The 21,638-nt window shown below is 46.2% G+C and overlaps 1 protein-coding gene across 2 annotated transcripts; it reads left to right on the forward strand.

Moving 5' to 3' along the window:
- Nucleotides 1-1,160: 1,160 nt before the first annotated feature.
- On the forward strand, nt 1,161-18,637 carry STX17 (syntaxin 17). 2 transcript variants are annotated; one of them, XM_081012812.1, is made up of 8 exons: nt 1,161-1,282; nt 4,591-4,741; nt 7,220-7,285; nt 10,901-11,129; nt 13,431-13,549; nt 13,637-13,687; nt 15,368-15,454; nt 16,980-18,637. In XM_081012812.1, the coding sequence occupies exons 2-8, from the start codon at nt 4,619-4,621 to the stop codon at nt 17,229-17,231; spliced, it is 927 nt and encodes a 308-aa protein (XP_080868938.1). In that variant the 5' UTR covers nt 1,161-1,282; nt 4,591-4,618; the 3' UTR covers nt 17,232-18,637. The 2 variants fall into 2 exon arrangements, with proteins under 2 accessions (XP_080868938.1, XP_080868939.1); XM_081012813.1 differs by having other exon boundaries at nt 10,904-11,129.
- Nucleotides 18,638-21,638: the final 3,001 nt, after the last annotated feature.

Here is a 21,638-nt window from a genome sequence, read left to right on the forward strand (position 1 = left end):
ATGATGGACTCAAGGGCATCCTGATCAAATTTGCAGATGACACCAAACTGGGAGGGGTGGCTAACACCCCAGAGGACAGGATCACACTTCAAAACGACCTTGACAGATTAGAGAACTGGGCCAAAACAAACAAGATGAATTTTAACAGGGAGAAATGTAAAGTATTGCACTTGGGCAAAAAAAATGAGAGGCACAAATACAAGATGGGTGACACCTGGCTTGAGAGCAGTACATGTGAAAAGGATCTAGGAGTCTTGGTTGACCACAAACTTGACATGAGCCAACAGTGTGACGCGGCAGCTAAAAAAGCCAATGCAATTCTGGGCTGCATCAATAGGAGTATAGCATCTAGATCAAGGGAAGTAATAGTGCCACTGTATTCTGCTCTGGTCAGACCTCACCTGGAGTACTGTGTCCAGTTCTGGGCACCACAGTTCAAGAAGGACACTGACAAACTGGAACGTGTCCAGAGGAGGGCAACCAAAATGGTCAAAGGCCTGGAAACGATGCCTTATGAGGAACGGCTAAGGGAGCTGGGCATGTTTAGCCTGGAGAAGAGGAGGTTAAGGGGTGATATGATAGCCATGTTCAAATATATAAAAGGATGTCACATAGAGGAGGGAGAAAGGTTGTTTTCTGCTGCTCCAGAGAAGCGGACACGGAGCAATGGATCCAAACTACAAGAAAGAAGATTCCACCTAAACATTAGGAAGAACTTCCTGACAGTAAGAGCTGTTCGACAGTGGAATTTGCTGCCAAGGAGTGTGGTGGAGTCTCCTTCTTTGGAGGTCTTTAAGCAGAGGCTTGACAACCATATGTCAGGAGTGCTCTGATGGTGTTTCCTGCTTGGCAGGGGGTTGGACTCGATGGCCCTTGGGGTCTCTTCCAACTCTATGATTCTATGATGCAGGAGTCCCAGATCAGCATGAGCCAGGCAGGAACCCCTGAAATTGCTGTCGCGGCTGGGGGGGGATGCTGCTGGAAGGGAACTTTGCAAGAATCCTGTCTAAATTAATAATAATTGAAGTCTGAGTCGGGCAGCAATTCCTGCCTTCGCTTCCCCCCATCTCCATTGACCTCCCTTGGGAGGGGAGGCGGCACTTCCGCCCTTGGGAGAAGAGGGCGGAAGTGGCTTCAAGCGCAGCCAGGAAGTCCCGCCTCCCGGAAGCGGACGGCCGCTCTGCCCCTGGGCGCTCGATGGTGCGCGGCCCCTCCCGCTTCCTGTTGTTCCCGGACTCCCTTCCGGGTTGGGGGTCCGGAGGTTTGGCCGGAGCTGCGCCCGGTGAGTGGAGGCGCCCCGGGGGGAGAGGGAAGAGGGCCGCCCGGGGAGGGGGCGAGGGAGGCCTTCCCTTAGCCGGGAGAGGTAGGATCCTGACCCTGCACCCGTGTTCTGCGCTTGCGGGTCGCCCTGCACGTCGGAATGCGCCCCAGGGAAACTCGCAGGCAGGCAGGCGGGCGAGGAGGAGGAGACCCAGTTCATTGCGGCGCCTGGATCTCTCCCAGGAATCTGCCTGCCCCAGAGTCAGGCCCTCCAGCTCAGGGCTGCCCACACGGGCTGGCAGCAGCTGGGGACTTAATAATAATAATAATAATAATAATAATAATAATAATAATAATAATAATATTTATTTATACCCTGCCCTCCCCAGCCAAGACTGGGCTCAGGGCGGTTAACACCAAGTATAAAAACAATTGATTAAAATACAACATTAAAATGCAGCCTCATTTCAGTAGAAAGTCAAGTCAAAAACTTTTTTGGGGATGAAAACGTCAAGTCTTCAGGGGTTCAGGCTGCCCTGGAGCTGCAGCCGATGGTCCCAGGTGCCAAAGGGGATGCTCTGCCCCTGGGCTGTCTGAATGTAAGATTATGGAGCGTAGTGATTAATGGATATCCATGAGCATGTACAGTAATGCACGATATACATATATATTCTTAAGTCAGATAAATAGGATATAATACTTAAATAATACTCGTATTGTATATAAGATTGTGCACGGATAGTTAATATGTATTATGTAAAATTTATAGTAGGTAGTATATATTATAATATTCATGCGGCCCCTCCAGGTGGCATAGCTGTCAACTTTTCCCTTTTCTTGCGAGGAATCCTATCCGGAATAAGGGAATTTCCCTTAAAAAAGGTGAAACATTGACAGCTATGCCAGGTGGCGCTCAGCCTTCTCCGTTTCTGTACTTGCAACAGCCCTGCGAGGGAGGCAAGGCGGGGACTGGCCCAGGGTGGCACCCAGTGAGCATCAGGATTCGAATCCTGGTCTCTGCCAGGACCTAGTCTGGCATCTGAACTTCCGCCACCACTGACTCCTCAGAGCCAGGGAACTGGAAGATTCATTCTCATGTTTTGCTTGTTTATCCAGTAATAACTACCCATGGTACCAAATAGTATGGGAAACAGCCTTATTAGAAAAACTAACTAATAACTGACACGGGGAGAAATGGAAGAAGAATTTCTACTACAGTGGTACCTCGGGTTACATACACTTCAGGTTACATACGCTTCAGGTTACAGACTCCGCTAACCCAGAAATATTGCTTCAGGTTAAGAACTTTGCTTCAGGATAAGAACAGAAACCGTTCTTCTGCGGCGTGGCAGCAGCAGGAGGCCCCATTAGCTAAAGTGGTGCTTCAGGTGAAGAACAGTTTCAGGTTAAGAACGGACCTCCAGAACGAATTAAGTACTTAACCCGAGGTACAACTGTATTAACACCATTCTGTCTACAACCATTTGTGAAATAAGTAAAATAACCAAGCAAGTATCACCCCAGAATTGGCCTTACTAAACATCTTCCAAGACAGTAATGCCCACTTACATCACAAAGAACTCATAACCCACCTACTTTCAGCAGCCAGAAGCATCATAGCCAGAAACTGGAGAGACCTGTCAGGAGTAAGCATGGACCAATGGTACCAAATAGTCTGGGAAACAGCCCTACTAGAAAAAGTCACCAATAAACTGAAACTGACACGGGGACAAATAGAAGAAGACGCCTTCGCCCCGGTCTGGCTCCCCTTTATCACATACACAGCCCAGCAAGACAACAACAAAAATCCACCAACAGCATACAAATCAATATGGCTAACCTGATCCGAAACACCCACCCACCTCACTCACACATGAAAACAAAGACCACCACAGCCAACCACAAATGAATAACCACACCCTAGGCCAACTCCAACCTCTCTCACCACCAAAGGAACACAAGCGAACAGCAGAGATCTGCACAAGCAACGCTGACACCAAACCTTACATATATTAAGTAAAATAGAAACATCGTCACCCGACCCCACCCCACCTCTTTCCCCATTTTCTTCCTAATGTCTCAATAAATGAAACCGATTTGTAAAAATGTTACATGGGAAAATAATACGAGAGAGAGACATTGCACACACTTTTGGAAATCAAGAAAATCTTTAATAAAAATACATTAAAAAAAAACAACAACCCTAAAACCCCAAAGGATTATAATCTCCACAGTACTGATGATGGAGTGTGCATGTAGCGGGGTGGTGGTCCATGGGTGTTTATTTTATTAAGGATTAGGATTCCCCTCCTGGCAAATTTCCTGTGCCTTTAGCTCAGGGCTGCCACCTTTTCAGCCTGCCACTAGCTGATTTGCTGACACCAGCAGCCGATTATCTTTCCATGCCATGGAAAAGCTTCACTTGCCAAACCTTATTTATCATCCTGCTGAATAAAACACAAGAGCAGACCAGACTGCTGCTGTTAGGGTGAGTTGGCAACCCTACTTTAACAGCTGCATGACTGGCAGAAAACTGGCAGGTTTGGATTTCTTCCCATGACTGCGTTTCTTAGAAAATGGATCTTCAGAATATCTCTCCCTGTATCATTTCTGCCTGTCATGGGGGCTGTCAGTGGAGACTGATGTGGATTTCCTCCCTCTGCAGCTGAGGACAGACCTGCAGCAAGCTCTCTCACTTTTCTGGCTTGTGGGTTGTTGATGTGGGTGGCACAGAAAAATGTGTTAGAGACAGTGGTTTTCATATAGAATAAATAGGTAAAGGGTAAAGGGACCCCTGACCATTAGGTCCAGTTGTGATCGACTCTGGGGTTGTGGCGCTCATCTCGCTTTACTGGCCGAGGGAGCCGGCGTACAGCTTCCGGGTCATGTGGCCAGCATGACTAAGCTGCTTCTGGCGAACCAGAGCAGCGCACGGAAACACAGTTTACCTTCCCGCCAGAGCGGTACCTATTTATCTACTTGCACTTTGATGCTTTCGAACTGCTAGGTTGGCAGGAGCAGGGACCGAGCAACGGGAGCTCACCCCGTCGCGGGGATTCAAACCGCCGACCTTCTGATCGGCAAGCCCTAGGCTCTGTGGTTTAACCCACAGCGCCACTCGCGTCCCTATAGAATAAATAAAAGTGCTTTAATGGTAACCAATGGCCCTTTTATTGAATTTTCACATGCTGTCTTCTCACCTGACTGGCTTCTGTCTTTTTACGGGAAGTTTGGTTTTTTCAGTGCTGAAGATCAGACACCAGCAGAAAGGAAAATTGCAAGGGTCAGTATCTCCTACTAGGTTAATTTTTATTTATTTATTGTGTTTAGGTTTATAAAGCGCTACTGAAACTTGACAATGTCTGAAGATGAAGAAAAGCTTAACTTGCGTCGCCTTGAGCCAGCCATCCAGAAGTTTATTAAAGTTGCCGTTCCAACAGATCTGGAGAGGTTAAGAAAGCATCAGATAAATATTGAGAAGGTTTACTTTTTTCCCCTGAATATTAAGTTGATATTGTATAATTTTACTGACATTAGCACAACTTAAGCAAAGCAGAGATGCTTTGATTGGAACTAAAGGTGGGCAAGTGTAATTAGCTCTGTTGCACGACAATTTCTGCACCCCTCCTCAAAAAACCCCCTCCACTTTCAATGGTAGTTAAAAGTCCATTCCTTTTCTTTAAATTGGGGCCTTAAAAAAGGTAAAGGGACCCCTGACCATTAGTTCCAGTCGTGACCGACTCTGGGGTTGCGGCGCTCATCTCGCTTTACTGGCCGAGGGAGCCGGCGTCCAGCTTCCGGGTCATGTGGCCAGCATGACTAAGCCGCTTCTGAAGAACCAGAGCAGTGCATGGAAACGCCGTTTACCTTCCCGTCGGAGCAGCACCTGTTTATCTACTTGCACTTTGACATGCTAGGTTGGCAGGAACAGGGACCGAGCGACGGGAGCTCACCCCGTCGCCGGGATTCGAACCGCCGACCTTCTGATCGGCAAGTCCTAGGCTCTGTGGTTTAACCCACAGCGCCACCCGCGTCCCAATTGGGGCCTTACTATTATTTAAAATGAGGCAGCCGAGGCAGCCTGAGGGTGCTCCCATTTGCTGCAGAACAGCTGAATGGCTGGTCATTATTTGGGGATGTTGGGAGGGTAGAGGTCTGCCTCCATTGGCCAATATTTTGTTTGATCTTAAATGCATGCTCTGGGTACCCATTCAAGAGTCCTGCTATAAACAGAGAAAAGAGGCTGTCTAAAGGTTTGGATTGAGAGTTGCTTTTCAGTCTATGCATCTGCTGAGATAATAATAATAATAATAATAATAATAATAATAATATTTTTTATTTATGCCCCGCCCTCCCCAGCCAAGACCGGGCTCAGGGCGGCTAACACCAAGTATAAAACAATTGATTCAAATACAACTTAAAAACAAGATTAAAGTACAACATTAAAATGCAGCCTCATTTCAATAGAAACTCAAATAAAAAACTTTTTGGGGATGAAAACGTCAAGTCTTCAACGTCAAATGAGGGGACAAATTGGTTGCAATGATTTTCAAATGCAACTGGGGTCAAAATTACCCCCCCCAATAAATAAATATTGCTTTCCATGAACTCTGCAGGTAGTTATGACCTCACTTGGCTGGGTTGCAAGTGTGATTCTAAGTGGAAAATATCATTTATAAACATCAGATTTATAAAGAGGGCTTGCAAGCCAGCGGGGGCTTCCCTGGCATAATAAGGAAGTGAGTAATTTGTCGATTATGAGGGGGTTTTTTTGCCCTCAATGCTCTTTTCTCGCAAGAAAGGGAAAGAGGAGGCTCTGGGCTAAGTATCTGTAGACATGAAAACTGTAAAAACCGTAAAAAGGCAAATGGCATTTTGCAAGGTTTCTTTGAGCCCTGATACTTTATGTGTTTCCACCTCCCAGCTCTCGTCAGTATCTCTCTCCTCATTCTCCATCTTCTGCAGAGGGGTTAAGAGTGGCTACATAGCAGGGGAATCTTCCCCTGAAAATGCTCATCGATTTCTCATCTAGCTCATCTACCGGCAGCTAGACTGGTGACTGGGGGCGGCTGCCGAGACCACATAACACCGGTCCTGAGAGATCTGCATTGGCTCCCAGTACGTTTCCGAGCACAATTCAAAGTGTTGGTGCTGACCTTGAAAGCCCTAAACGGCCTCGGTCCTCTATACCTGAAGGAGCGTCTCCACCCCCATCGTTCTGCCCGGACGCTGAGGTCCAGCTCCGAGGGCCTTCTGGCGGTTCCCTCACTGCGAGAAGTCAAGTTACAGGGAACCAGGCAGAGGGCCTTCTTGGTGGTGGCACCCGCCCTGTGGAACTCCCTCCCACCAGATGTCAAAGAGAAAAACGTATCAGACTTTTAGAAGACATCTGAAGGCAGCCCTGTTTAGGGAAGTTTTTAATGTGTGCCATTTTGATGTATTTTTAATTTTTGTTGGAAGCCGCCCAGAGTAGCTGGGGAAACCCAGCCAGATGGGCAGGGTACAAATAATAAATTATTATTATTATAATATTATTATTATTTTTCATCAGATTGTGGATGGGGACTCAAAGCACCAGATGATGGTTCAAACCTTGTCACAATTGAAGAGTCCCTGGAACAAGGAGTTGTGAATGTCTTGCGTAATGGCTTTTGTGACATTTCTCAGCGTTGTTGGGTAACACTGGGCTCTCTTTGTTGATGGAGGCTTAAGCTGGAATTAGAGAGCAAAGTTTGCTGCAGTTGAGAGAGTGAGTCTGTCCCTTGGAATGATGTGTGCACATAGCTTATCTTACTGGTTCGTGCCAGCAGGCACTGGGATAGCCTGGACCCAAAACCCCACCATTTCCTCTGCCTTAAGACAGCACAGGGAATGGGAAATGGCGATTCTTTTTGTCCTTCCTTTCTCTGTAGACCCATAAAAACACAATTTTTTTCTCTCTCTCTTTCCTTGCCTTTAGTATCAGAGATGCAGACTGTGGGACAGGTTACATGAAGAGCACATCAATGCTGGCCGTACGGTTCAAGTAAGTAGTTAGAAAAGTCCATTCCAGTGTTTGTTGTGAATGTTGCTGGTTTTCCCCAGAAAATAGCAGAAGCAAAAATGCAAAGGTCTCCCCTTTCTCCTCATAGGGCACTGTAGCTAACCTAAAGCCTATCCAAGCTTTCCTCCTCCTTCCACTATCCAGCCTGTGTTGAATCTTACATTTGTCTGCTCCTTGGGGCAGGGACCTTTTCGCTTGCCTGCAACGATCCTATAACAACACACAACAGAGCTGCGCCGTTCACTCAATTATGATACAACAGCTGCAAATGGCTTCATTGTCAGCAACTGAAAATACGATGAGATGTGAAATAAGCCATTTTGGACTCTAATGTCAAGCATAAATACCTTAGTGTTCTTAACTTGTATGTGCAATTGCTTTAATAGTTTTTAATAGGTGTGGCTGTTTTATGCATGTTTTTGTTGTCAATTACTTTGGCTGGCGATGCCTCAAGGGAAGCGATTCATAAATGAAATAAATAAGAATATTTATATCCTGTTTTTTCTAAACCAAAGAATGCACTCAAAATACAGAAAGGGAGGAGATGACAGTATAGGTGGCCATACCTGGGATATTAGCCCAAGATGTAGTCTCACAGAAAATAAAAGGCATTCTCTATGCAGCCTTTAAAAGGTAAAGGGACCCCTGACCATTAGGTCCAGTCGTGACTGACTCTGGGGTTGCGGCGCTCATCTCGATTTACTGGCCGAGAGAGCCAGCGTACAGCTTCTGGGTCATGTGGCCAGCATGACTAAGCCGCTTCTGGCGAACCAGAGCAGCGCACGGAAACGCCGTTTACCTTCCTGCCGGAGAGGTACCTATTTATCTACTTGCACTTTGACGTGCTTTCGAACTGCTAGGTTGGCAGGAGCAGGGACCGAGCAATGGGAGCTCACCCTGTCGCAGGGATTTGAACTGCCAACCTTCTGATCGGCAAGTCCTAGGCTCTGTGGTTTAACCCACAGCACCACCCACGTCCTCCCAAATCTGTTTGGGAATTGCCTGTGACCAGTACTTAAGCACTAGAGCAGTTATCCCAGCAAGGGCCCAGGAGAGATTCAGAGGCTTATATCAGGTCCAAGAACTGAGGCTTTCTGGGCCGGAATGGAGCTGCTGTCCCCGGAATTTGCACCTGATACCTGAACTATTCTGTGAGGTATGAAGAGAGCGCTATTCAATGGGTTGTGTGTAACCAAATCCCCTGATGGCAACTGTTAGAGGTCATTCAAATCAGAGAATAACACTGGTCAACAACAAATTTGTTGTCTGCGTTTTTTCAGTTGATTTAGGACGAATCTGATGTGCTGAATCCAAAAATCACATTGGTTTTGCTCAATCAGGTCATGTTTTTGAGCTATGGCCATATGTCGTTTTTTTACGTTTTTGTTCACATGTACGCTTGTGTGGAGCATTTTAGAAGAAGTTGGTGGGGTTAAATTCCATGTCGAATAATTGTTTTGATTGGAAATGATTATTTTAATGACAAGAAGTATTCAGGTCCGATAGCTCTGGGTGATTATGTCGAAAAGGGATCCGTTGTTGAAGGACATGAAGAAGAAGAAGTGGTTCTTGAAGATGATGCTCCACATCCATTTTCCCAAAAGGAGTTGAATGATCTAGTTCGCGACCTCAGCTTGTCAAAGGACTCTGCCAAACTGTTGGCATCCAGATTGAAGGAAAAAAACCTCCTCTCTGACAGTGCTCGCATCAGCTTCTTCCGCAACAGGCATCAAGAGTACCTCCGTTTTTTCTCAGAAGAGAAGGACTTGGTGTACTGTGCAGATATTGCGCAGCTTCTGCTCAAGCTTGGAGGGCCACAGTACGAACCCAAAGATTGGAGACTGTTCATTGACAGCAGCAAGCGATCACTGAAATGTGTTCTGCTACACAACGACAACCAGTTTGCCTCTATACCCCTGGCTCACTCGACTACACTGAAGGAGAACTATGAAGTGGTGAAGTATGTGCTGGAGAAAATTGGTTATGATCAGCATAAGTGGTTTATTTGTGTTGACCTGAAGATGGTGAACTTTTTGTTGGGACAACAGTCTGGCTTCACCAAGTACCCATGTTTTCTGTGCATGTGGGATAGTAGGGACCGTGCTCAGCATTACACGAAGAAGGACTGACCTGTGCGGGAGGAATTGGTGCCTTGCAAAAAAAGGAACGTCATCAACGACCCTCTGGTGGACAGAGACAGAATACTCTTCCCACCGCTGCACATCAAGCTCGGCTTAATGAAGCAGTTCACCAAGGCTCTGGACAAGGATGGTGACTGCTTCACTTACTTGTGCCAGGCTTTTCCAGGATTGACCATGGAGAAGTTGAAAGCTGGCATCTTTGACAGTCCTCAGATCCGTCAGCTCATCAGAGATCCAGAGTTCGGAAACTCGGTGAACAAAGTGGAACTGGAAGCGTGGAAGGCATTTGTTCTGGTAGTGAGGAACTTTCTTGGCAACAATAAGGCCAGAAACTACGCAGAACTTGTCAACAACATGCTGACTGCTTTCAGAAACCTGGGCTGCAACATGAGCGTCAAGATGCACTACCTATTTTCACATATGGACCGGTTTCCTGAGAACCTGGGTTCAATGAGTGACGAGCAGGGGGAGAGATTCCATCAGGACATGAAAGAGATGGAGACCAGGTATCAGGGTCGCTGGGACGCAGTCATGATGGCTGACTACTGTTGGACTCTGAAGAGAGACCTCCCTGCCGCTGAGCATTCCAGGAGTTCCAAGAAACGGAAGTTCAAGCCCTGAAGTTTGAAAAATGGTGAAGCAACATGCAATTTACGTGTACTTACCTTTATCAGTGCCCACCATTCAGTATACAGTAATCAATGTTTCTATCAGGTAATCAATATATGTTGTTGGAAATTTTTTTTTCCCTCTTAAAAACATATTTAGGATGATATTTGTTGACAAAAATCAGCTGATAATGCCACAAAAATGTAATCGATTTTGTCACAATATCTGATTTTTTTTTCAAATCCACATAGCACAAAAACCTGACCTGATGGAGAGAAACGGATGCAATTTCCTGATTCAGCAGTGCAAAAATACCCTAAATCAGTTGTAGAAATCTAGACAACATTCAAAAAGTAAAAAATTGTTGCCCAGTGTAATTAAAGAGTGGGAGGGAGTGAAGGAATATATGAAAAAATAGGGTTCCGGGACTGGAATATTAATAGATAACGTGTAAAACGTGCAGGGGTAAGCAAGGAAATAATAAAAGAATTAGCTGAACAATGATTAAATTATAACAACACAACAAGACGGAAGAAGAAGAAGAAAAAAAGAGATCACACATGGGTGAAGGGGAACGGGGGTATAGGGGAATTTGAAATATTATTTATAATATAAAAGCTTTAATATAAAATTTCTAACTGTTGTATTTGTATACAGCAAAGAGAAGTTTAGAGTAATTAGGTATATTTTAATTTAGTTAATTATGTAATAGGTTTATGTTAGAAAATTAATTATGGATGTTGAATTTGATGTTTGTCATTTTTCTTTTTTCGGTTTTGGAAATAAAAAATTCATAAAACAAAAAAACAAACAAAACAAATCCCCCCTTTTGAATTGTCATTTCCAGCAGCTGCGAGCAAATATCCGAGAGATGGAGAAGCTCTGCCTACGGGTCCGGAAGGAAGACCTCCACGCTTTGGAGAGGATGATTAACCCGGTGAAAGACCAGGCGTCGGTGGCCATCAAGGAATTTCTGCAGCTCCACTTGGAGTCTGCAGAAGAACTGAAGAGCCAGTTTAAGGAGAAAGAGGCGTTGCTCCAGTCCCCTTTAACCAGATCAACCACCGTAGCAGGGGGTATGAGTGCACCGTGTTCCTTTTTCAAACAAGTATGTTTTTATCGCCAAGATATCTGTATGATCTTTCTGGACCAGAGTTGAGATGTCATTTAACTGTTAAATGACCCATCTGTGACATGCAAAATGTTGAAAGCTACGGGAATGTTTAAGCCAAAGTCGCACACGTTGAAGGCGCTGGACGTGTTCCTAGTTTCTGCCGCTGAAATCAAAGAGCAAAAAAAGCAGCCAGCTTGCAACTACAGTGGTACCTCGGGTTAAGAACTTAATTCGTTCTCATCCTGCAGCAAAGTTCTTAACCCGAGGTACTATTTCTTTTCTTTAATTTTTTTTGGAAAAGTTTTAATTCAGCATTAATACACACATATTGCGAATTTACAAACATACATTTCATACAATCCTTAAAAATGTTAAACATACCTACACTCAATCCCACAGATAATTCCTTTTCCCATCACCATCCACCATCCCTCACCCCACCTTTGTGTTAGACTTCCAATCTACTCAATTGCAGTTTCTTTCCACTTCTATTACTTTCTTTCACACATCTTTAACCTAATTTCATGCTTCTTTTTCTATTACACATTGTTATCCATCTTATTTGGTATTCCAGTATTTAAAATGGAACTTCTTTATTCTAATAGGAGTTCTGATTTTTCAATATGGTTTTGCAAGTATCCTTTAAACACCGTCCAACCCCTGTCTATCTTCTCTTTTGAGATCCTTCCAATTTCTCCCATTGTTTTGGATATATTGTAGTACTCCAATAATTTGGCAAGCCACTCTGTTTTTGTCGTTATAATACCACTTTTCCAATTTTTCGCAATCAATAGTCTTGCGGCTACTGTTGCGTATAAATATAATGTCTTGTCTTCTTCCTTTAGTCTTCCTGGTACTATTCCCAATAGAAAACCTTCTGGTGTTTTCCTAAATGAATATCTGAACATTTTTTCGTTTCGTTATACAGTGGTGCCCCGCAAGACGAATGCCTCGCAAGACGGAAAACCCGCTAGACGAAAGGGTTTTCCGTTTTTGTGTTGCTTCGCAGGACGAATTTCCCTATGGGCTTGCTTCGCAAGACGAAAATGTCTTGCGAGTCTTGAGATTTTTTTTTCGCTTTCCCCCCCCCTTTATCTAATCTGCTAAGCCTTTAATAGCCTTTAATAGCCTTTTAGCAGCTAATCCGCTAAGCCTTTAAGCCTTTAATAGCCGCTAAACCGCTAATAGCGCTAATCCGTTAAGCCGCTAATAGGGTTGCTTCGCAAGACGAAAAAACCGCTAGACGAAGACTCTCGCGGAACGGATTAATTTCGTCTTGCGAGGCACCATTGTATATTGTTTCCCAAAATTGTTTGATGTTTAAACAATTCCACCATATATGTGCATCGCAACACCGAGGTGCTATTTCTGGGTTAGCGGAGTCTGTAACCTGAAGCAACTGTAACCTGAGGTACCACTGTACTCCAATATGAAAACCAGGGGAAATGTTTCAATATGCTGTTTCAGCAGCAAAATGCATTGGGCGGAACAGAGGAAGCTGCCCTATACTGAGCCAGTCGGTTGGTCTGTCTATCTCAGTAGAGTCTACACTGGCCGACAGCAGTTCTCCAGGGTTTCAGACAGAACATTCACATCCTACCTGAAGACGCAGAGGGGAGAACCTGGGATCTTCTGCCTGCCAAGGAGATGCTCTGCCACTGAGCTGTGACCCTTCCCTCGTTACCCCCCCCCCAACCTGCACATAGGGCCATTGCTTTTACTTCCTTAAAATCCCCCCTCCCCCACCAGGGCCCACCTTTTCTGGGTAGCCTTTAAATACACATCATCATCATCATCATAACTTGGCTTCTCGCAGTGAGGGAACCGTCAGAAGGCCCTCGGCGCTGGACCGCAGTGTCCAGGCAGAACGATGGGGGTGGAGATGCTCCTTCAGGTATACTGGACCAAGGCCATTTAGGGCTTTAAAGGTCAGCACCAACACTTTGAATTGTGCTCGGAAACGTACTGGGAGCCAATGTAGGTCTTTCAGGAACGGTGTTATATGGTCCCGGCGGCCGCTCCCAGTCACCAGTCTAGCTGCCGCATTCTGGATTAGTTGTAGTTTCCTGGTCACCTTCAAAGGTAGCCCCACGTAGAGCGCATTGCAGTAATCCAAGTGAGAGATAACCAGAGCATGCACCACTTTGGCAAGAGAGTCCGTGGGCAGGGAGGGTCGAATTGGGGCAGAGGGCTGGGAGCTCTTTAGTTCTTGATAGGTTAACCCTCTGGGAGCATTATGAGACTTTATGATCTTTCCACTCAGAAACGTTTTACGATGCCAGCAACGAAGGACTCTCTCAGAGTTACATCCAGACCTTCTCCCCTCTCCCCGAAATCCCCCAGGATCAAAACGCGGCGGAATCGTGGGAAATGCTTGAAGAGGTAGGCTGGGCTTCTACTCCGAGGGTCCCTTGGACAAATCTAGAGGAGCAGAAGAATAACAGCACACTTTTTTGGCTCTCATTGTAGGACTTGATTGAGCTCAGCAACCTGGTGACGGACTTCTCTCTGCTTGTTAATGTAAGTATGGCAAGATTAGGGTCTTAACGTTCCTTCAGCGTTCAGAAGAAAGGGGGCGAAAGAAAGAAGCTAGCTGCGCAATTCTTACATCTCTGGAGTGAGAAGAGGAATATGCAGAGAGTTTAGTCTGGCTTTCTGCAGGGGCCTGGTGTATGAGGGACCACCTTGTGGAGAGGTGCCTTATTATGCACCCAAACTTAGCAGGATTGACCTCCCCACACCTTGGCTGATGCCTAGGGCATTCAGTCTCCACTTATAATAATAATAGGCGACATGGGCAGCGCTGTGGGTTAAACCACAGAGCCTAGGACTTGCCGATCAGAAGGTCAGTGGTTCGAATCCCCGCAACGGGGTGAGCTCCCGTTGCTCGGTCCCTGCTCCTGCCAACCTAGCAGTTCGAAAGCACACCAGTGCAAGTAGACAAATAGGTACCGCTCCGGCGGGAAGGTAAACGGCGTTTCCGTGCGCTGCTCTGGTTCGCCAGAAGTGGCTTAGTCCTGCTGGCCACATGACCTGGAATCTGTACGCCGGCTCCCTCGGCCAATAAAGCGAGATGAGCGCTGCAACCCCAGAGTCATCCACGATTGGACCTAATGGTCAGGGGTCCCTTTACCTATAAACAAGAATAATGTTATACAAACCAGCATACCAAGTTTTCTCATGTCTTTTGTATATCGCAAAAAGAGCATAATAAACGTGGGAAAATATCTACAACATATGTTTCATTATTAGCGGTCAATGTAGAAGTTCTTGGTTCATGAATTGGTTTAAACAATTAAGAAGAGGAAGGGGAAAAAGGAGTAGGGGGGAAGGGTGAGTAGGGTCGGGTGGTTATGTTTCTATTATTCTACTTAGAGGGGGTTGTGACAGCGTTAATTGTATGGCCCACCCCCTCCTTTCAAGGTTAATACCAGCAGTTTGAATTGGGCTCCCAAATGCACCAGTAGTCAGTGCAGAATTACGCTCTGCGTTCGAATTTTCTGGCCCACGACCACCTAGGCAGCCACATTTCGCATTGGTTGACATTTCTGCATCATCTTTGATGGCAGCCTTGTGGTGGTTGTTGTTGTTGCATCGATTAGTCGTGTCCGCCTCTTCGTGACCCCCTGGACCAGAGCACGCCAGGCACTCCTGTCTTCCACTGCCTCCCGCAGTTTGGTCAAACTCATGCTGGTAGCTTCGAGAACACTGTCCCACCATCTCGTCCTCTGTCGTCCCCTTCTCCTTGTGCCCTCCATCTTTCCCAACATCAGGGTCTTTTCCAGGGAGTCTTCTCTTCTCATGAAGTGGCCAAAGTCTTGGAGCCTCAGCTTTGGGATCTGTCCTTCCAGTGAGCACTCAGGGCTGATTTCCTTCAGAATGGATGCGCTTGATCTCTTTGCAGTCCATGGGACTCTCAAGAGTCTCCTCCAGCACCAGAATTCAAAAGCATCAATTCTTCAGCTTTCTTTATGGTCCAGCTCTCCCTTCCATACATCACTACTGGTAAAACCTTGTGGAGAAAGTCCATTATTGTGGGTCAGCTTTGAATGGAAAGGGATGGAAATAGGCTTCAGCCAGAAAAGGCTATTTTTAGTTTTCGGAATCCAGGACTTTGGAAGGCTCCACGCTTGGTACTTTGAAGTGGGGTGTGTGCTTTTGTTCTGCCGTTTCGCTTGAAAACCCTTTTGTGTCTTCTAGGCTCAGCAGGAGAAGATTGACAGGATTGAAGATAACGTCAACACGGCCGCTGTGAATGTTGAAGAGGGGACCAGGAATCTGTCCAGGGTAGGGCTCTCTCCATCCATCTCCTGGCAAACCAGTGGCACTCTGCTTTCCAGCAATACTCCATTGAATCAAAACATCATAGAATCTTAGAATTGGAAGGGACCCCGAGGGTCATCTAGTCCAACCCCCGGCAATGCAGGAATCTCAGCTAAATCCGTGGCAGGTGGCCCTCCAACCTCTGCTTTAAAACCTCCATGGAAGGAGAGTCCGCTGCCTCCGGGTGGGAGCCGACTCCACTGTGGAGCAGCTCTTACTGTCAGAAAGTTCTTCCTGATGTTGAGTTGGAATCTCTTTTCTTGTCACCTGAATCCATTGGTTCAGGTTCTGCCTCTGAAACAGCAGAGAACACCATTTTTCATGTGACACGCCTCCCTCATAAGCTACAATGACAACTCAGCCTGGAGCCATAAGAAAACCATAGGAAAGGCTGCAGTTCAGTGCCTCCTCCTAAGGTAGTCTTTGGCGATCCCTCGTAGCTGACGAAGATTGTCTTCTATAAACACGGTTTTAACAACGAGCCCAAAAGTGGCTGTGGAGGCCAATTCTGGATCCACACCTCCTTCCACAGTGGGGACATTGGTTTATTTGGTTCTATGTTTTCAAGAGAATTCATCAAGAGTGCATTTTCTGTGACTTTCAGAGATTTAGAAGATTTCTGTTTAATAATAATAATAATAATAATAATAATAATAATAATAATAATTTATTTATTTATACCCCGCCCTCCCCAGCCAAGACCGGGCTCAGGGCGGCTAACAATAATAAAAACAAGATTAAAATACAACATTAAAACATTAAAGTGCATTAAAACTCCAACACATATGGATGGAAGACTTTCTACAAGTGTTACTAAGTGGGAATTTCTCTTTCGACTACAGGATTTTGATTGGATCATCATTTTTTAAAAAAAATTAATTATCCAATAAGTTATGAAGAAGCATAGGGGAGAGCTGGTTTATTTTGTCTGTTTGTTCTGTTTATTTGCTTTTGCAGAGAGTGCATATTTCATATATTTCATATTGTTTTACGTTTTGTATAGATTACAGTGGTACCTTGGGTTACAGATGCTTCAGGTTACAGACTCTGCTAACCCAGAAATAGTACCTTGGGTTAAGAACTTTGCTTCAGGATGAGAACAGAAATCGTGCTCCGATGGCGCGGCGGCAGCAGGAGGCCCCATTAGCTAAAGTGGTACTTCAGGTTAAGAACAGTTTCAGGTTAAGAATGGACCTCCGGAATGAATTAAGTACTTAACCCAAGGTACCACTGTATAAAAAGAGTTTATATTGACATTGCATTGTTGTACTTGGCCATCGTGTCGCCTTTGGATATTACTGACAATCTCTGGGTAGCAGGAGCAACCCATCCCACGTCCCACCCCCTGATTAACTACCGCTGTATAAGACGACCGCCCCCTTTTCTGGCAAAATTTTCTAAGAAAAAACCCTTGTCTTCTACGTGGAAAAGTACAGTACTTTCTCGCAACACCAGCTCACTCCTTTCTCTTGTCTTCCTTCTTCTCCAGGCTGCCAAATTCAAGCTGGCCGCCTTGCCTGTTGCTGGCGCCCTCATTGGCGGAGTCGTGGGGGGTCCTATCGGGCTCCTGGCCGGGTTCAAAGTGGCCGGCATTGCTGCCGCGCTGGGCGGCGGAGTTTTGGGCTTCACGGGTGGGAAGCTGATCCAGAGGAAGAAGCAAAAGATGATCGAAGGCCTCTCGGCTCCATCCTCCTGCAGCTGCCCAGATCTCCCCAGACCAAGCGACCGAGAATGTAGCTGAAGGGGGGTTCCTCTGGTGAGCCGCCCACCTCCGCTGTGGATCCCCCTTGCGCCCGACGGACCTGAAGAGCAGATCCAGCCCTGGCAGCCTTTGGAAAGGGTAACCCCCAGTCCCTCTCTCCGGCCGGGGCAGAGAAGGCTCATCCTTCCATTTTGAAAACAGAGCCCAAGGGAGGAAGCCAGAGGCAGGTCAGAAGGTGTGTGCCAAAGGAGCAGCTTTCTCGTCCGAGAATTAAGGGGGCGTTGTTCGCAAGACACCTTTTCCTGGAGAAACAGACAAGGGAGATTTTAAGTCGTAAATTTTTCAGTGCCTGGTCCATCTTCCCTGCAAGCGTACAAATAAATGTCTCCTTCAGGGTTCTTTGTGGTGGAATCTTTAGCCAAGTTTGAAGTTCAAAGCCTGGACTCTTTTCATACACCTGTTTGGCTCAGGTGAAGTAACTGTCCTTCTCCTTTGCCCAAGTGCTGCATTCTTGGGATTATTATTTTTTTAAGGTGCAGACTTTCCCAAAACTTAACCTTTCAGGCTTTAGGACAGAAATCCTGCTCTTCCTCTCTCTCTCTTTATAAAGTGTTGCTTTTAGGAAAATCGGAACTGTGCTTTGCGAACGAATCTTCACAGTGTTTCAGGTTCTCTTTGGAAGTATCCGCTATCGACCACCAAGTGTTGGAGGACTCTGTGGTGGCCAAATTTCTGGATATATTGGACGGGACACTGATCTCCCATAATCCCTTTTCCCCATTGCCACATCGGCCGAATTCTGATGGGAGGGAATCAAAGATGAGCCAAAGATAACGCCATATTGTGCCATTGCTCTCCTGACAGTTGGGGTTTTTTTGCTGGGTGTTGAGTTTTCTGAATACAAAGCCTTTTTCTTTTTAAGTGCTCCAACGTTTATAGGTAAAGTTTGATACTTGCTTAAAAGGAATTCCATTTTTCTCCGGCACAAAAGAAGTCTTAATTCAGCGTTGGAAGACGATGTCTCTGCATCTCAGTCCTACCCAGGGCTGGTAGCAGGAAGGGTCTCCTTGAAATTGTGCGATTGTTTCTCATCAAGGTTTGCATCTTACTTGAAGGCCAAGACCTGTGGCTTCTTCGTTCCTCTGACAGCGGACTCGGGACTTCAACATTGTTGTCTGGCCTGTACAGAACAGTATACAGAAGATTAGGATTCTGGTGTCAGTGGGTCGCCCTGTTGTGTGGGTCACAAGCACCACCCTCCACCTGAAAACCACTATTAAATATTTTGAACTGGCCCACCTCAACCCAAAGATGGTAGTGAGGTTGTGGGGAACGCCTATTATACGCCATTTGTTAAGCAGAGCAGCAAATTGTTTTCCTGGGTGATTGAATTAAAGCGGGAGTTCTTAATGACAGGGGAAATAAAAAACATTTTAAAAATTGTAGTTACTTGTGTGTTCAGAGACCGTCTTTTACGAAAGCAAAAGAAATCGCCACTCGACCGTTTGATCCGTGGAGTTGCCACTGTTTCAGGTCCCACGTAATAGCCACTCTCCATTTATCAGATCTTCGGAACTCCCTGTCTATTGACGCGAGGCAGGCGCCTTCACTGTATTCTTTTTGACACCTGACACTTTTTTTTAGGTGAGCCTAACAGAGTTGATTCGAGTTTTAATCTGTTGTTGTCGCTGTTTTGATTTCTGGAGCCTTTAATTATTGTTGTTAATTCTTCCCAATAATTTCATGGTTTCCTGTTTTTTTTAAACCGCTTTGAGGGTTTTTTAAAAAACACTCCAGCAGTGTATAAATTTTTATGAAATAAAGATATCTATATATCTATAAAGAATGGAGGGATTTGTTCCCTTGCGCTTAGGTGCTGCAAATTCAGGGTTGTTAAGGAGGTTGGTTCTGTCCCTGATGGCACCTCTGGGAAAGAGACTCTGGAGAGCCGCTGCTGCTGCCAGTCCGTGTAGACAGTATGGAGCTAGATGGACCAGCAGCCTGACTCAGCGTTTGTGACTTTCTGGTTTAGAGAAAAGGTGAGTCGGGGGCAACACAATAGGAGTTTATAAAACTCTTCATGGAGAAAGTGAACAGAGGATAGTTTTCCTCCCTCTCCTGTAGCACTCGAACTCGTGTCCATCCAACGAATGTTGGAAGATTCTGGACCAATGAAAGAAAGCTGTGATTCCTTGCATCGCAGGGGGTTGGGATAGATGTCCCCTGGGGGTCCCTTCTGTGGTTCTAGGAGGGAGTGCAAACTATGTCAGCCTATCCCAAGGGAAAAGGAATAGGAATAAGAATGAGAAACCTGCTGCAAGAGGATCATAATTCTCTCCTCCTGAGACCTTTGGGAATTCACAAGTCTCTCAGTTCTCCCAGAAGGCCAAGAGGGGGCGGCAGTGCACTGCCTAATGTCACAACAAAAGAGTCTTGTGGAGTCTTCAAAACTAAACAACTTTATTGGGGCATCAGTGTTTATGAACTAGAGTCCAATTTGCCCAAGTCTATGCATGGTTATGGGGACGCGGGTGGCGCTGTGGGTTAAACCACAGAGCCTAGGGCTTGCTGATCGGAAGGTTGGCTGTTCGAATGAGCTCCCGTTACTCAGTCCCCACTCCTACCCACCTAGCAGTTCGAAAGCACGTCAAAGTGCATGTAGATAAATAGGTACTACTCCGGCGGGAAGGTAAACGGCGTTTCCGTGCTCTTCTGGTTCGCCAGAAGCGGCTTAGTCCTGCTGGCCACATGACCCGTCGCAGGGATTTGAACCGCTGACCTTCTGATCAACAAGTCCTAGGCTCTGTGTCCCTTCAGGGACTCCTTACACTGCGTTTAAAACCAAAATTACATTTGGATAGAAACTGTTTCTCAGGCGGCTAGTCCTAGTCTTTATAACCCTGTGCCTTCTTCCAGACGGCAGAAGCTGAAAGAGATCATTTCCGGGGTGCGCACTATCCTGCGCTCTTTTCTCAGGAGCGAGCCCCAGAAAATTTACTGGAACTTTGCTTTCTTTCTCTCTGAAGGTCTTGCCACTGCAACGCAGGCTCACCTCCACAAACAGCCGCTGGAGGGCAGCCCAGACCCGTGTTTGGCAGTCGCTTCTGAGCGCTGCAGCGCAGGCAGGGTTAAACCTTCTCGACTGCACTTCCAACATGTGCTTGGTCATCAGTTTCTGAACAGCTACTGGGTGTGTGTGTGTGTGTAGGAAGCAATTGGGCTTCTCTTGCCTTGCAGCTGTGTGAACTGCGTGCCTGCATGCGCAGGTGTGGGGATGCGGGTCTGTGGCTCCTGAGCTGCTTCGAGGGGAGAATCTGCGGCAGCGCAGCTTCTCCCATCATCGCCAGGCAGCGGCCGGGACAAAATGCCTCGGGCGAAACTCATCACCAAATTGCACAGGAGCCCTGTGCCCCGTGGAAGCTGGCAACCCTGCTGGAAAGATGAGTTGCTGATTTAGGCGGCAAGGTGGCAGCGGAGAGTTATTTAAGCTGTTTTAAGCCCCATTGAACTTTAAAGGGATTTCAGGAGCGCAACTGTGTGTGTGTGCGGGATTATTGCCGCTCCCTGGTGGGTTTTGAAAGTGTGCCTGAGTCTCTGCAAAAAGTGGTGCTGAGTGGGCATATATTTCTGTGTGGAGAGAGAGACATGCTTAGATACAGATAAGAGCATCAGAACACACCTGCGCCAGTTCTGGGTGTGGGTCTGTAATACATGGGTACCTTTCGGTATTACAATAAATTCCGATAGGAATAAAACCTACGGTTGCCCATCACAGCCTATAGCCTATTTGCCAGCTTAAAAGCAGACCTGTTCCCTTCTCAGCTTCTCAAGTGACCTGATCCCACCTCAATTTTTTAATGAAAGAAATCTCTATTAAAAATTGCAATCCTATGCATAACTTACTTGAGAGTAAGATGAACACAGTGGCACTTACTCCCAAGTAAACCTGCATACAAGTGAGTGCACCTTGCACCTGAGACTTAAACAGGCCTCAGATCAAAACACCCCTTTATCTGAGAAATTACAGACTGTCGGATATTTTAGTGGACCAAAATGGCCAGTGAGTTCTGCAGACGTGACACTTTTTAAACACTTTAATGATTAACTAGGGCATTGAAAATCCTGCTTTTGAGAGCGTGTTTATTTCATTGGATAGGGCAGGTACTGAAAATGTTGCTTGATAGCCAACTCAGCTTAGCTCATTCCAGAAGCTGCGCTTTCTTTAAATGCAAGGGGCAACTTCAAAGCATGCCTGGTATCTGACACTTGGGAACTTGCTGCAGCCTAAAAACCTACTGGCAGGATCAGGCCTATGGCCCAGCAAGCCCAGCATCCTGAACTCACTGGCCAACGAGATGCTCCCTTAGGGCAATCCTGCAAACAGGACCTGAGTGAAACAGCAAATCTCTCCCCACTTGTGACCCCCAGGACTCAGGAGCAGACTGC

Source organism: Podarcis pityusensis, assembly GCF_964106645.2.
Source record: "Podarcis pityusensis genome assembly, chromosome: 7".
Classification (NCBI taxonomy): Eukaryota; Metazoa; Chordata; class Lepidosauria; order Squamata; family Lacertidae; genus Podarcis; species Podarcis pityusensis.

Bases quoted from the DNA above. Each gene is read 5' to 3' on its own strand.
- STX17 (XM_081012812.1), top strand. From the start codon at position 4,619: ATGTCTGAAGATGAAGAAAAGCTTAACTTGCGTCGCCTTGAGCCAGCC. The intron at 7,286-10,900 runs GTAAGTAGTTAG...TGTCATTTCCAG, and splicing joins ATGCTGGCCGTACGGTTCAA to CAGCTGCGAGCAAATATCCG. The intron at 13,688-15,367 runs GTAAGTATGGCA...TGTGTCTTCTAG, and splicing joins ACTTCTCTCTGCTTGTTAAT to GCTCAGCAGGAGAAGATTGA.